General features: G+C 38.2%; 1 protein-coding gene across 1 annotated transcript; it reads right to left on the bottom strand.

Moving 5' to 3' along the window:
- Positions 1-2,516: 2,516 nt before the first annotated feature.
- Positions 2,517-16,145, bottom strand: LOC128472596 (uromodulin-like). Its single transcript, XM_053454510.1, has 11 exons — positions 16,070-16,145; positions 15,740-15,757; positions 11,919-12,101; positions 10,391-10,498; positions 9,579-9,793; positions 6,874-7,025; positions 6,363-6,611; positions 5,006-5,165; positions 4,748-4,820; positions 3,268-3,294; positions 2,517-3,129 (listed from the first exon to the last, which is right to left on the bottom strand). The coding sequence occupies exons 1-11, from the start codon at positions 16,116-16,118 to the stop codon at positions 3,077-3,079; spliced, it is 1,287 nt and encodes a 428-aa protein (XP_053310485.1). The 5' UTR covers positions 16,119-16,145; the 3' UTR covers positions 2,517-3,076.
- Positions 16,146-17,011: the final 866 nt, after the last annotated feature.

Below are 17,011 nucleotides of genomic sequence, written 5' to 3'. Positions count from 1 at the left end.
GCCAATTCCTTAAAAGACACGTATTTTGATATAAGGATGGCTGTACCCTTAGTTTTCCCTAGTGGGTAGCAGCTAAAGAAGCCAGTGGGGTAAAACCGGTTAGTGATCTTAGGCATGGGAGCCCCATGAAATTTTGTCTCTTGTCGCAGTTCCCTCAGCAAATTTGAGCGCTTTTCAGGTATATTCAAACCTCGGGAATTAATGGAGAGTAGGCTGAGAGTAGGCTGATGTTCGCATATTGTAAGGGGCCTCGGCGCAGTGGCAGAAAATAGACATAAGAGAAGCAAGAAGATGAGATATCTAAGAAGAAGGGAGAAAAAAAGGGGGGTAAAGGTAAGGAGCTTCCAGGTGCAGCTCCTAAGCACACAAAAAAGCTGAATCAGAAAATTAAAAATGGGGAGGGGCATAGCGCCATAACACCAAATGTCACACAAGGCATGCGTCTGTAGCTGCCGAAGCAATATTGCCATTTAAGATGAACACATTATGTGTTTCGGGAACGTAGATACGTGAGTAACATGAAACACCAGCAGATCCTGTTCGAGGAGCCAACTATGCCGAGGAGCCAAACTATGATCACTTCCTAAGCTCTGTTTTAGCCGGCTGCCATCTTGGTTTTTTAGCCATGATCCATGGCTAGCCTCACTTCTGTGGATTCTGAAAATGCCTCCATGGCTTCTAACAGTATCTTGTCCACGATTTCCATAGTGGATTACAATAAGCACATGGGTGGTATTAACTTGGCTGACCAGTGAATGAAGCCATATTTGGTGAACTGTAAAACCAAAAATGGCAATGTTCAATTCCTTTTTTTTATTGTAACTCTTGCTACTGCATGCATGCAGTTGCAGTATGCAATCTACAGTGTTCAGAGAACTAAATCAGTATTGCTTGATTGTGGTCCTGCCAAGCTCTATGGCATGGTTTCAAAGCAAGATTACTCTAGTGTTGTGAGCTCCCCTGCCGGTGACCTTTAAAACCGAAATACTGGCACCGAAGCCATTGGTCTCCCCAGGCCAAGTTGCTTTGCGGTGTACCTTGCCCTGCCCTTTGCAGGGGGGTTAAAATCCCCATTTCTCCCAAGCCAAGTTGTTCAGAGCAGTTGTCTGAGTCTGAGACAACTGCTCTGAGCAACTTGGCCTTTGGAGGAACGGGGATTTTAGTCCCTCTGGTAAGACTCGCTCTTACAGACCTTTAAAATCCTGGCGCCAAAGCTGCTGTGTACTGTTACCGCGTTAACCCCGTATTAATTCTCTATACCCGCTAGAGAAGCGAAAAAAAAAAAAAGAGAAAAACGAACACAAAGAACATACACAAATATTCGCCAGAAAAGAACACGGGAACAGGTGAATATTTGTGGAATATTAAGGGTTTTTTTTCCCAAAGACGAAGACTTGGCCAGCACCCATGTCTAAGGATAAGGGGAGTGCAGTGACAATAAACCTATGGAACGAATTGAAGAACATAAAGGGACAAACACATGTAAAACATGTCCATTAAATGTATTCCATTAAATGTAAGTGCTCTAAAGGTATTTTCTGTGGCAACTCCTTGGCGACCATAGAGTACATCAAATGGACTTTGTCTACCACACATAGGGGTGATTAATCATGGGGTATTTTTTGTGTTTTCTGCAGCAGAAACATAGACGTTAACTGACTTGTCTCCCCATTTTCCTGATGTACAGACTCAGATCTTAATCAGTCCCTGGTCTTGTCTTAAATATAAGATAGCTGTCTGTATCCCATGCATGTTTTAATTCCCTCACTGTATTAGCCTCTGCCACTTCTTGTGGGAGGCTATTATCTACCACCCTTTCTGTGAAAAAATAATTACATCGAATCTTAACCTCTGACCCTCAAGCTTTAGACTATAGCCTCTTACCCTGTCCATCCTTACTCTATAGGGGATTGAGGAGAGGGGTACAGGTCGACTCCTTGGCTCCTCATGGACTGGATAAGTGTGCATTTGCTAACCAGTGTACTGACAACTTGCCTTTTAGTAAATAGACTCAAAAGGAGAGAAAATGCTAAAACTGCTTCTCTGCTCAACTGCTCAACAAATATTTATTCTTAATGGTTAAAACAGAACCATAATCTGTGACCTAGTTTTTAAAGAATTCATTTGAACATTTGCCTGTCATGGACCCCTGGTAAAAGGAATTGTACAATGATTGCCTCAAATTACAAAAGGCAAAAATATCTTGGAGGCTTTTGCATAATTCACATTTCTGCACTATTAACATCCATAAAACTGACAGCAATATAATACCTCAGAACTTGAAAATCTACATTCTGTTTCTCACCTAGATTAAATTTCCATTACGTATCCCTATGTGCCTTTGCACAATGACCATACATACATAACAAAATATTGCAAGACACAAATTGGCTAAGATCTATTTAGTGGAGTCATGCCAAGGTGCAGTTGGATTTTTCATCAAGGCCAGCATACACTAAATTTGTTGCAAATAAATGAGCAATCGATGGTTCAATATAAAGAAAAAATATGCAGACTTTTTATTTGAAAATGATAATGTTTATAAAGGTCTATAATCATAATATTAGCAAACGGATAAAAGACAGCAGGGCATTTAAACCAAGGTTGACGTTTTAGTTCCTGGTTAGGGCTGCCACATATAAGCCTGTTTTTATCATCAAACCCATCAGATGGCTAAAACCAATCAAAGCCATGTTGTATATTTGCAAATTGATATAGAAAAGCATAGTTTATTTATATAAGCTTGATTTAAAAGTTTACATTTTTTATATCCATTAATTTAGAAATCTACATTTATTAGTTTTTTTGCTAGAGAAAATTGTCAGTTGTTGGATCTTTGATTTTTTTAAAACAAAAACCAATCTGTGCTTTCGAATATGTTGTAATTTAGATACATGTAGGAAACGTTCTACTGCATTTGCTAAACATGTCATACAACAAATTAAAAATCAACGACAAGCACGCAGGGCAGATGAAAGGATGGAGAAAAACTGATGATAGAGGTTGTTTAAAAGACTGTCCATATCATTAGAAAAATGAGCACAGCCTTCTCATCTCAAGTGAGATTGGAGGAGTATCAGAGGATCCAAGGGCTCAGGAGGCTGCCCACCAGCACAGCAAGCGACACAGCTGCAAACAAAACCAGAATTATAACCACAGACATTTATGGATGCACACAAGTTGAAATTAAGTTGTTTTTAGCAGAAAAAGAGTAATTTGTTTAATAAGAGAAGTTTCCCAGAATATACCCCAAAACCATAACCTTACCTGTATAAGAACCGGAATTTTCAATATCTAAAATAAGCAAATGAAAATAAACAAATATAAAATAAGGTCAACATATGTTTTTAACCCCCCCGTTTCCCAAGTACGTCAGTACACTAAAAAAAGTCATCATACATGGGACACCTGAAGCCACAATTTAACACAAAGAATTATTTTTAATAAAATATGCAGATTGAAATAGATTAAATAACACAAAACCTTCACTTTTCTGCTCACTGATTTCTGGGCCTAGAAAATGTTGTCCTTTAAAGTGACTATAGTTCAATTTATTCCTACAGAAACTAAAGTGCCAGGAAACAGATGATCAAATACACACCAGTACAGGCTCTGCCACATCGACACACCAAACACACACAACAGGACAGGCTCTGCCACACCACCACCCAAACACACACACCAGGACAGGCTCTGCCACACCGACACCCAAACACAGACACACACGCCAGGACAGGCTCTGCCACACCGACACCCAAACACACACCAGGACAGGCTCTGACACACTGACAGACAGACACACGCACACCAGGACAGGCCCTGTCACACCGACACCCAGACACACACCAGAACATGTATATCTGACTAGTTTGTTCCTGCCATGAGTCTATCAATCCCCCATACTGCAGGGCAGCATTTTATCTGGGCTGGTCAGCAGAATGCAAAAGCTATATGTTTCCTGGAAAACATGGCCAATGCAGACACCCTAATGCGCCCACACCCTTGTGTATTGCCTTTAGTATTGATTTATGTGATGCACCCAGCCAGCACCCTCTCGTGAATTAATGCCCCCCCCCTTAGCACCAAGATTTAACTCACAGGATCTGCCCAATACCCAGAATGGAAGCATAGGACTTCCCACTTTTGCCCCCATACAACCTGCCTGTGGTATCCTCAAACAGCCTCCCTGTGCAATGCTTTCCCCCCACTTACACATCCATGCAATCACACACGTATTCATTCATTCATTTATTAGTCACAAACAATCATTCACTCATTCATATATTCATTTCAGTGGGTAGGTGTCAGACTCTCAGGTTGAAACTGCACACAAACACATACTTTAGTATATAAACACATTTCTTGTGTCTTGTGATTGCTTGTGAATGTTGCTTTTGGCCAATTTACAAACATCCTTTGACACTAAATGAATATTAAAACCAACTATGAGCCATTTTTAACACCTTTTAAAACAACAACTATTAATTGTTTTGAGACTTTGATTTCACTGTTTAAAGAACATATGTTTGTTTGTGTCCTTAATTCTGTATGTTTATTTTCACATTCACTGCCTGGGTGACCTGTTGCGATCTTGGGTCTATAATGTTAGCTTGGTTTTGCAGATGTATGAGCTTGTTTAGACATTACTACTTCTTCAAATGTGCTTAAACAACCACTTTGACAATTTGAGATTCTTTGTATTATTAAACTTAATTCTCAGTACTGGGTATGCACTCCCTATTTTCACCTTGGAATGCAAAAGGTCCTAGTGAAAACTGTGAAGTTGGTAAAACATCTGATGCCTCACGAGAAGCTGAGCACTGCAGGGAGACAAAAGCAAATTGTCAGTGTGAGAAAAGAAAAACATAATAAAAAGCAAAACAAAGATATGAATTGAAAAAATTATGATTATGCACAAGAGCATTGAAAGAATTTATATATTTGAAGATAGTTTCATGCAAATGAAGATAATACTCTTTCAATTTCATACTCCAGCCTTACTCACCCCAGAACAGCTCCCTGATGCTGCGTTGCACAAGCGGGCGTCACAGAAGATGTAGACATTGTCATAGCCTTTGAAGGCGAAGGAAACAATGCTGAATCTGACCTCTTTAGACTTTCCATTTTCTACAACCTCAATGTATGGCCCCTGATTTGCAGAACACCTACAAAGATGTAACAGAAAAAAAGGTTAAAAAAAAAGGTTTAAAGAGATAAATATGGAACATTTGGAGTCCAGGAACCACCCTGTGATTTAATGGAATCTGAATTTATTTCTGTTCCACCAAAACTTTAACTTAACTTATTGAATACACATTGTTTTTTGACATACCACCATACCTGGGAACTTCTGGGCTCCGGGTACCCATAGCCTTCCCTTGCGGGACGCGGCCAGGACTGCACACTGACGTCGGTGTGCAGTCCCGATGACGTCAATGGGTGGTCCCGATGATGTCGATGGGGGGGTCCTGATAAGGTTAATGGGAGTACCCCCATTTAAAGGAAAAATGGGCGGGGAGCGGGGCATCCCGGAGGATTCTGGTCTTGACCTGGACAACCGGAGAAGCAGTGCTCATCCGGCAATCTCCGGGGTCAAACTCGGAGAGTTCCCAGGTATGCATACCACACTGCCGGAGATCATTTACAATAAATATCTTTCTCCATAAGACTTCTGATTTTTACAAACCTTATTTTTAACAATTTTTTCTAATTTGGTGCTAACTTCATTCAAATTTCTGATAACGAGGAGATTTCTGTTTTGTTCATTACATTAAATAAAAGTAAAATTCTCAGGGGTTCTGTAGACCTCAAGCTGCTTTTGCTGGGAAACTGTTCCACACATCCACCACCCTCACAATAAAGTAAATCTTCCTTATATTAAGTAAAACTTTCTTACATAAATAAAAGTAAAAATCTTTAGGGGTTCTCTGGACCTCAAGCTACTAGTATTAAATATTAGCCTGAGCTACTGCTGTGGGGCCAACGCAATATCTCCCACAATTCACAAACAGTGGCATTTATTTATAGTGTTCGTGTAAAAGCAGTTCACTGAAAATTTAAAAATCCAAAATAAAGAAGCAGAGGCTCAGCACTCCATTTGAGTCCTGAGCTTCTGCTTCTTTATTTTGGATTTATTGAAGGACTTGGTGGTACCCTGGCTCGTATACCATCTCACAACTGAGTGCTGCATTCCAACCTTTGTTTCTGTATATGAAAATTTTGAAAAAAACTAAGATCAAGGTTTTAGTCCTACATGAAGACATTTCTATATACACAGGTATTTGTTCAATAAAATGAGGTAACCAGATATTTCACATTTGTACACAATGTATGGTGCTTAATTAGTGCAAAATGTTTCTTACCCTCCTTTGATCAGCTGCACTTTAATGGGGCCGCTTCCATCACTGGTTGGAGTAGTAAAGCATGAATCCACCCTAAGTACAAAAGCTGGATCTAGGAACTGGGTGGACATCCCAAAATACAAGGTGGATCCCACCGGCAATTGCTGCTGTTCTGTCTGCGGTAAGGGCTGAGTATAGGATGGGTTAACATATGCTGCAATGGTTGTTGTAGCACCACCTTCTGAAGTCCCTGTGCTTACATCCTGTGAACTGAGACAAGTTTTGTTATAAACTTGGATCATGCAGTTGGCAAAAATGGGTAAACTAGGAGGGATTAATGGCTCTTAACTGCAACCAAATTATCAGTTCCTGAGCGTTAACTGTGATATTTTAATTTCTGATATATCAAGGCTTTAAAAATAGGCAAATATGGAAAAGAACAAAATGTTATAACACAAGGCCCTCGCTTTAGTTTATTGTCTTTAAAATTAAATCTACAGTTTATGTATAGAGTTATATAATCTTTATTTACCTCATGACAGGTTTTAACACCGTTACTAGAGCAGATTGCATTGTCAGATTATAGGTGCAGGAGAACTGGATACTTAAATTGCTCAAGGTCACAATTCCAGAATTTTTATAAATGTGAAGTGTATTTGTATATGTCACATGGGTTGTGTTTTTCTGCAAAAAAAAAAAAGAAATAAAATTGAACAGCTGTTAAGAAATGAAAGATCACATAAATAACATACATATCAGTATCGTGTGAAAACCTTTAAATAGCCTTTGAACTAGCAGTTAAATTAGCCTGATTTGCTGTGTACTCTGGGTATGTTCTTTCACTTTTAATTGAGATTCATTTGTTTAACTTTTGGGTTGGCTCTGTGTATATTTTTTTGTGGTGCATCAGCATTTGTTCGTCTATGACCATGAATATCTCCATTTGTCTGTATTCAATTGTCTGGTGCGGCTCTTCTACCCTATGCACTGAATGTTGGTTACTGCCGTCCTCAGTTACTTGCAGCCAAGGTTTCAAACCTTCCTCACTACTAGGTACCCTATTCGTGGTAGATGGCGCCAAGTCCCAATTGCCCCAACCAAAGTAGAAAAGAGGCTGACAACAGTAAAATCCCTAGCACACAACATAAACACTGGATGGGGAAATGTGGGTAAGGAATCTCTATTCATGTATATGTGGCACTGTAGACAGGGATAGATGAGTCTTTAACTTACTCTTTGGTAAATAAAACCCTATGTTGTGTTTTGGGGAACATTTGTGTTTTGAGACAAAAGAGTGATATAAATGGATCTCTGGTGCAACATTTAAAAAAGGTCCCAAAGCACAGTATAAAAGTACTCTGTGGAGCTGATGGGGTGAGTATCACATGGAGGGAGAGATGAAATCTCCAGTTTCTGCTCCACTGTCACTCACACACCCTTACCCAACATCCTCACATCATGTGACCTCTCTCAAGACATTTTCCATCTTCCTGACATCACAGCTATGATATGATTTTTCATGGGGTAGACAAGGCAAATGGGTAGATCATCACTGTTTTAAGGTAAGGAGCAAGAACTGATTTAATCTTTGGCCCTTTTATTTTATTTCCAGGGTATGTGGAAACATCTGTATTGCTTGTGCCTGAAGATATAGATAATGTTTAAAAATGGTAAGCTGGAATACAAGGTAAACAGCAGTACTTAGATGCGTTGCAGCTTTAGTTTATACTGTATGTTTATATATATATATATATACACACACATACACTATATGGACAAAAGTATTAGAAGACCTGACCATTACCCCAAGAGGGACTTTTGACATTGCATTCTAAATACATAGACATGTACTTGTAGCCATTAATGTCTAAACCTTGTCAACAAAAGTGAGTACACCCCTAAGTGGAAATGTCCTAATTGCGCCCAATTAGCCATTTCCCCTCCCCGGTGTGTCATGTGACTTGTTAATATTACAAGGTCTCAGGTGTGAATGGGAGTAGGTGTGTTAAATTTGGTGTAATCGCTCTCACACTCTCTGATACTGGTCACTGGAAGTTCAACATGGCACCTCGTGGCAAAGAACTCTCTGAAGATCTGAAAAAAAGAATTGTTGCTCTACATAAAGATAGCCTAGGCTATAAGAAGGTTGCCAAGACCCTGATACTAAACTGCAGCACGATGGGCAAGACCATACAGCGGTCGTCCCGAAGGAAGCCTTTTCTAAAGATGATGCACAAGAAAACACGCAAACAGTTTGCTGAAGACAAGCAGGTTAAGGACATGGATTACTGGAACCATGTCCTGTGGTCCGATGAGACCAAGATAAACTTATTTTGTTCAGATGGTGTCAAGCGTGTGTGGCAGCAACCAAGTGAGGAGTACAAAGACAAGTGTGTCTTGCCTACAGTCAAGCATGGTGGTGGGAGTGTCATGGTCTGGGCCTGCAAGAGTGCTGCCGGCTCTGGGGAGCTACAGTTCATTGAAGGAACCCTGAATGCCAACATGTACTGTGACATAATGAAGCAGAGCATGATCCCCTCCCCTTGAGACTGCGCCGCAGGGCAGTATTCCAACATGATAACGACCCCAAACACACCTCCAAGACTACCACTGCCTTGCTAAAGAAGCTGAGGGTAAAGGTGATGGACTGGCCAAGCATGTATCCAGACCTAAACCCTATTGAGGTGGGGGAGCACAAGGTCTCTAACATCCACCAGCTCTGTGATGTCGTCATGGAGGAGTGGAAGAGGACTCAAGTGGCAACCTGTGACACTCCAACCCAAGAAGAAGGTGAAGACACAAAATATTGAAACTTTGGACCCAATTTGGACATTTCCACTTAGGGGTGTACACAATTTTGCTGCCAAGGTTTAGACATTAAGACTGTGTGATGAGTTATTTTGAGAAGACAGTAAATATACACTGTTATACAGGCTGTACACTCACCACTTTACATTGTAGCAGAGTGTCATTTCTTCAGCGTTGTCACAAGAAAATATATAATAAAATATTTACAAAAATGTGAGGGGTATACTTACTTTTATGAGATACTGTATATATAATCAACTATATGGATGTGTAAATGAATGGCTAGGGTTAACATTTTTTTTTAATAAACAATGATTTAAGTTTCATTTATATCTGAATATGAGCAGTTGATGACTATGCAAACTGTATAAATTGGTCTTTTTGTAGAGCATAAGGATACTAAAGGTATCTTTCATTGTACATGCTTACCGACATCCTATTGCCGCAGGAGCCAAAGCTGCTTGGAACAATCACTGAGTACAAACGCTGTCCATTCAAGAGGGTCACATTACCTCCTGTACAGCTGGGATCTAACAGGCTGGAAGAGAATGATTTGTAGTAAAGAGCATCCAGCAAATTCTTGTTCAAGGACACTGTCATGTTGGAGCCTTTGCATTCCACAGTACCTGTCACATTATACACACCTGTGACAGAATAGAATAAATTGTTAGACTTTATTAAGTCAACCTTACCCAAGGATGTATGTACTAATTGTACTAATAAGTTACATTTTTCCAGTTCTGTGAGCCAGTTGCCAAGTGTGAAATAAATATATATACATATATGATTTTACCAACTGCTTGTTTCCAACAAAATAGAAAATCTTCACGATTTCGCAAAACCTGTGTTTTTGATTACTTTCAGCTGAACATTCAAAATAAAGCATAATGTGGACGTGTTCTGCAATATATTTCCTATGTTTTGATATACTGTAACCTACTAAAATCTTTAGGATAATATATATCTATGAAAAAACCACAGAGTGGTCAAAACCATCAAGATAAATCAGTCAAAAGTAAATGTGTTTGTATGATATCCCCAAGAGTGTTGTTGAGTGGTTATCTTGATGTTCTGGTCTGTCTTTTCTTTTTATGTTTATTTTGAGTAGATCATTAGCACGTCCTGGGTATTTTAGGGTTTAGGAAGCATTTTTATTAGAGACTTTTAATATTTGTCCATGATCCAAACAAAACCCTTATCATCTGTCTCATGTCTACAGGTAATCAGACATATGAACTTACTTAGGTTCTGGTTTTGATAGAAGGTTGTATTCACTGAACAGGTGGAACTTTGATTGACCAACATACAGATCTCATCCGACAGACATGCTGGGCTGCAATATGGTTCCTCTGGTGAAAGAGAGTATGTTTAGAGTGTTAACTGGAATAAACAACACTACTAAATTGTAATGATTATGAGAAGTGCTTTCCATAGTGTATGGAGAAGTGGTAGCTAATGAGTAGTTTTTCAAGGACCAAAACCACCCAAGGCTGGCCAAGGATTACGAGAGATGCATATCTGCACCACCTGGAGAAACACCTGCTGGAAGGTTTGGGTCTTGCAATATAAATATCCAACATAAACATAAATGACTCTGGGTAGTGAATTCCGCATCTTTATTGCTCTTACTGTAAAGAACCTTTTTCGATGCTTTAAGTGAAAATTCCTCTCTTCAAGCCTAAATGAATAACTTTTGTTTTTTGTAAAGTCATTTCAAAGAAACTGGTCATCAAATAGCATCTGGTATTGTCCTAGTATGTATTTCTTTCTGGTGTAAACAGTCAACCAATCAAGCATTTTCATAACAGTTTGATTTCTTTTCTTTTTTTTTTTAAATGTAGCTCTTCAAGCACCATTATATCATTTTTTAAGAACAGATGTTTTTAAGAACATATTTGGGAGAACATGAAAACGAACACAAATGTTGTGTTTTCGTTGTTCAAACCAAATACAGAATGAACTACCATTAAATGAGTAAAAGCGACTCTATTGGTCACCAGCAGGGGGCTTGTCTGGTATCAACCAATGAAGAGCTGCTGCCTTTCATTGGTTGATGCCAGAGGAGGCACCTTTAAAATCCTGGCACCACTTTTACAGCGTTAACTCCATATTAACCCCTGCTAGAAAATGAAGAAAAAACTAACAAGAAGAACGTACACAAATATTCACCTGAAAAGAAGCGGTGAATATCCGTGGACTACGAAGGTTTTTTTTTTTTAACAAAGACAAACATGAAGAATTGTCGGGCGCCTAAGTCTAGTCAATATCTGTTTTTATACATGACAATATTTTACTTGACCTTGTAGCAGCTAACTTGCGTTAAAATCTTACTAAGTTTACTTTCTACAATTATTCCCAAGCCCTTCTCGTTTAATGATTTCCCTAACGCAGCCTCATTTAAGGTATAATTAGCAAATGTATCTAATCTCACAAAATGCATAACGTTGCATTTGTCAACATGAAATCCTCCAATTTGACCAAATCTTCTTGCAGGGAAATAATATCACATTCATATAAAACCTGATCTTCACTAACAATCTTACCAATTTGAATAGACCATCAGCTTCCTTAATAAATGAAAACATATATATATACGGTATATCTATCACACTTTATCTTTTTTCTAGTGGTTTGTGACTTGTGTGCATTTTATTTACTTTAGAACTTACCAATTAATAAATTGTTACACCTCCTTTTTTCATCAAGATCTCACTTTTTGTTTATACTGTACACTAGTTTACTCTGTGTTACATGTTTTTTTCTCCTTACCTACACAGCATGCAAGGTCTTGGTTCCAGGACAGGCCAGACAGACAGCACACTGAAGAATTCATGGGACATGTACCAGCATCAGGCAGGCAAAAAGAGGTATTACTTAAGCACTTACACCCAGTGCCTGCAGTACACGTTCCTCCACAGGTAGAACATTTTGGGGGGTCTCCATTTATACCAGCTGTAGGGAGTAAATAAAAAAAAAACATGAATCTTTGCTTTCGAAATTGGTTTATAAACTGAGAATTATTATGGTGATCACAGTGTAATATTGCAAAAAAGGTAATCCAGAAACATTGGGAAGCCTGATACCTGTATTTGATTATGCAAGATTTGCAGTGCTTCAGTCTTGTAAATGATACTGATGCTATTTAATGTATGGAAAACGAGCCCACTAGAGTGGAAAAGCAGTAGAGTATTGATTATATTCTGCATCTGACCTTTAAATGGAGGTCTGTGCTGAGATAGCATTTCCCGAACCAACCCATGCTACCACTCAAAAGTGGGACAGTGGAGCTGCCACCCTGAACAGTGGAACTAACATCAGGTATTGCCATAATAATGGTAAATAACTTAAAAACTGAGCAGAATTAGCTAACAGTATTTCTCTGCTGAATATTCAGGATAAGCATACGACAACAGACATTACAGTCCTCCTTTAGTATGTTGGACTTTTAATAAGTATCAGTGTACCGATAGTTTAACCCTTTAAGTGTTCGTTATCTAGGCAAATATTTCATTCGGGAAATACCAAATGTGATAGTTTACACTTTACATGAGGAAATCCTTGCAATTTCCATTATAGGTTAAACTGCAAATAACCCAGTGTATTTTAAGTCAAACCATGCATCTCCTTAAATGTTATAATAAAAGTGCAAAAAAAATCCCCAAAACATCTTTTGCACGTTATAAATGATGATACATGTATAAATACCTGCAGACGGCACTGAAATATATATATGGGAGGGTTAGTACACATAACGTTAGATGCTCTAATTTTACTAAATAAACACAACCTATGTATAACCTACACAATTCTATGAGGATTAGAGTGCGTGCGTCTTTTTTTTTTTTTTTTTAGTTTTGATGTGACATATGGGTGAGGCATGTCTTGTGTATACAATGTTCGGAGAGATTACAGAATTGTCCCTGAATGCTGAGAAGATTCTCTAACAACAGGTCTGCTGCTAGAATGCAGAGACTCTTTTTGTTTGAGGCAACTGGCATAAGCTTGCTTGGAAATGCAGCTACTGGACTATCCAGACATCCATCTCTGGTCTTCATGCTTTAATCCGACTACTCCTCTGACAACCACTAATGTCTGCCATATCTCCTTCTCTTACAGGTATGAATATCCCATATTTCATTTGAACCCCTCATCTCCTATGTGTTTTTGTATGTGAAATTGTTCTACGGACTGTAACAGCGCTACGGAATCTGCTAGCGCTTTATAAATAAATGTAATAAATGTAATGTAATGTTACTAATGCATATCTACTTTATTAAATGTGTGGGGAATGCTGGTTTCATAGAGCACTGAGTATAATGCCAAATGTTCATAACATTGACCAAATGGCTAACTGTGTGTGGGTGAGGGAATCTACTGTAAAGATGTCCCAAAAAGGATATTAGGCACGATGAGCAGATGGTAGGATTCTAAATTGAAAAATGCACACCTCCAAAAAGATTGTTAGGATTCCACCCTGTTAGCATGGACTCTGTATTTATGAAAAGGTATCATATCTGTTGTAGCCTCCAGAGCCCTCCTGTCAGATCACAGTATCGTGTATGCTAACGACCTGACCAGCTGCATCTGCTCACCTGGGTGCAACCCTCCTCTTAACTACCTGCTTATTCCACCACTCAGGGCTTTTGCTTTGTGGTGTATCTGCCTGGCCCTGTTCTCTTGCTAGCATGGATTAACCCATTCTGATCTGGCTTGCTTCTGACTTCGTCCCTTGGTTCCTGAATTCACTCTTTCACTGCCCGTGGTTTGTTTGGGGTAAATTAAATTGGCCAGCTTCAAAGATGCCCCAAAAAGGATATGGGGTAGGATGAGTAGATGTCAAAATTCCAAGTTGAAAAATGCGCACTTCCCAAATGTGGCCTTTTACCTCACAAACTACCCGACTAACCCATGTATGAGTGGTATCACTGTACTCGGGAGATGATGCTGAATACATATTGGGCTGTTGTTTGTAAGTGACATATTCGAGGAGCTGTAAATTCATACCTGAAGTAATATTTTGTGAAAATAACACAAATGACTACCACAGACATTTGCATGGACAGTGTGAAAATACCACTATTTGGAATACCCTGGGATGTCTAGTTTTCGAAAACACATGGTTTGATGGGCGTAAATTAAATTAGCCAGCTTCAAAGATGTCACATATAGGATATGGGGCAGAAGGACCAGATGTCAAAATTGCAAGTTAAAACTGAATTGCGCATGTCCCAAATGTGGCCTTTTAGTCCCCAAAATAACCCAACAAACCCATGTATGAGTGGTATCACTGTACTCAGGAGATTATTCTGAATAAATATCAGGGTGTTGTTTAAAATTGATGTATACCAGGAGCTGTAAATTTAGACCTAAAGTACAATTTGTGTGAAAACCCCCCACAAAATAAATTACTACCACAAACTTTGACAAAGACTCTTAGTAGAATTAGTGCATAGAAAGTGTTACAATACTAGCATTTGAAATACCTGAGGTGTCTAGTTTTAAAAAAAAATATGGTTTGATGGGTGTACAATAAATTGGCTGATTTCAAAGATGTCCCAAATGGGACATGGGGTAAGATTACCAGATTTAATTTGGTTTTGAAATAGCAAAATTCTACTTGTAATTATTGCCCTATAACTTGCAAAAAACCCATAAAACATTGGGTATTTCTCAACTCAGGACAAATATAAGAATCTTTTTAGCAGGGTTTTTTATTAGCTTTTGTAGATGAGTAAAAGTTTTTTTTAAAAACAAAATGGTATCCATTTCCTAAAAACAAAAAAAAATATAATTTGTGGGTGTGGGTACACTAAATGAGAGAAGAGAAAACTATAGCTAAACATTAAGGTTAAAACAGCCTTGGTCATGAAGGTTACAAAAAGAAAAGAAGAGCCTGTTACTTAAGGAGTTAATGATGTGCGTGTTTTTGATCTGCACGATCTATTACCATATTAATGGTTGTTTTCTATGGCAGATAACGTCACATATAAAAGGGAATGTCAGAACACGTGTCCCAGGAAAAACAGTGAGTTAATACAGTTCTCCGGAAGAATCAGTGAATTGCTAATAATCGGTCATTTTTAATTAATTTAACCTATTTGTAATGAAGGATGTAGTTCTACGTCATTGAATTCTGTCAGTTGACACCAGGGAATGTAGCACTATGTCCTGGCCCTTTAAGCATCTGCAGAGATCAGGCTCAAGTGTTACAGCACTCAAAGTGAGCAGTGTGCTTGTTCTAGTGGCCAGCATTTCAATTCTGAGGCAAATATCCAAAGATTTTGTGCTGTTAATACTGTATATGTAAGATTTATGGTGCATGGACCTCCTGCACTAATGTGTTTGTATATGGATTGCAATGTTTGTACAACTGCTACACTTACTGTGTTTTCCTTATGCCATAATACCTATTACAAAGCAGAAAATACTGCTGCTGGAATTGTATAAATAAAATACACATGGATACAAGTCATATTAAAACTTCCATACATTGGATCAGAGTAGTTTACGCACACTATATGGTAAAGAAAATCACATAGTTTAGCATGCCATACAATGTAATTGAATAAAGCGTTGCAGTGAAAACTCACCATAACACGAAGTAGAATCTGAAGAAGATAAAGAAGATAACATATGAGATACAAATCCTCTATAATACTCGTATCTATATGTTTTAAATATATAAATAATCTTGTAAAATGATAAATATAGTATAAATATTATATATCCAAATGTATTTTAAACAGTAATCATATTTTTAAAGAAAGTACACCCCCCACAATAAAAATATGCCAGTACCACTTAGGTGTATAAAATATAAAATGATTATGATTGACAACCCATTTCTTTCATATAAGTAATATTTGCTTACAGGATAGGTTGACAAATTAAGCTCTGAACATTGCATTACTGCTACATACCTGTCTGCTCAAGTGTGGCCAGTAACACTACAAATCCCAGGAGCAACATCTCTTAGTGTGTCCTCTGACTGTGTTCTAGATTAAGTGACAGTAGAAAAACATTTTGCTTGTACATACATTCTTGAGTGACAAGGAGGAGGGGTGCAACACAAACACTTCTAAAATTTCACACACCTTCTGTAGTTGGAAACAGTAATACAATGGAAGTCAAGAGGCGAATGTCTAGGGGTTATTTTAACTCAGCAAAATGTATGTTTTTTTTTTAAATACTACATAATTATTCACTGTCTTGAGGTCACCTGGCATACTCGCTTGCTACATATAACATTCCTAGAACATATGAACTATCCAAGAGTTAATGGAGTAGTAGTTGTACATTTCAGGTCAGGGTAGACATGCCATGTAAGAAAAGCATTTTTAAGGGTTGTATGTCCATCTTAAATAGGTACCTTTCTAGTTATTTCTTTTTCATTTTACTCAATTTATATATATTTTTTGTTTGGAGGCAGAAATTAAGTAAATCACAGCTGAAAGAAATAAAATAAATATTTCAAGTGGCCATAGAAAGAGAATGGGATGAAGTAGCATAGCTTTAGATAGGGCTTTTCAAGACAAAATATATTATCAACAATTTAAACACAAATGTACTGCCTTGAAACCAATTCACATTCTCATACGTCAAATTATTCTGAATTTCTACTATCTTTTCATTAAGGCTAAGCAAAAAGTGGATCTGCCGTGGGTTCAAGGATGAGTTCAAAGATTTCATGGACACCCGGTTGCCATTTTTTCCTTTTAAGGTTTTACTTATTTATGTCCTAAAGGGGGTTCAATTGTTATCAGTAGGTTACAAAGAACCGTGGACATCTAGATATTTAGACTGAACTCTAACCTACAAAGTCCTTATAAATTACATATTGCGTTAGGGACTTTCAAGTATTG

Source organism: Spea bombifrons, chromosome 2 (assembly GCF_027358695.1).
Source record: "Spea bombifrons isolate aSpeBom1 chromosome 2, aSpeBom1.2.pri, whole genome shotgun sequence".
Taxonomy (NCBI): Eukaryota; Metazoa; Chordata; class Amphibia; order Anura; family Pelobatidae; genus Spea; species Spea bombifrons.
Note: the sequence above shows the minus strand (reverse complement) of the source record. Positions and strands in the feature narration are given on the sequence as shown.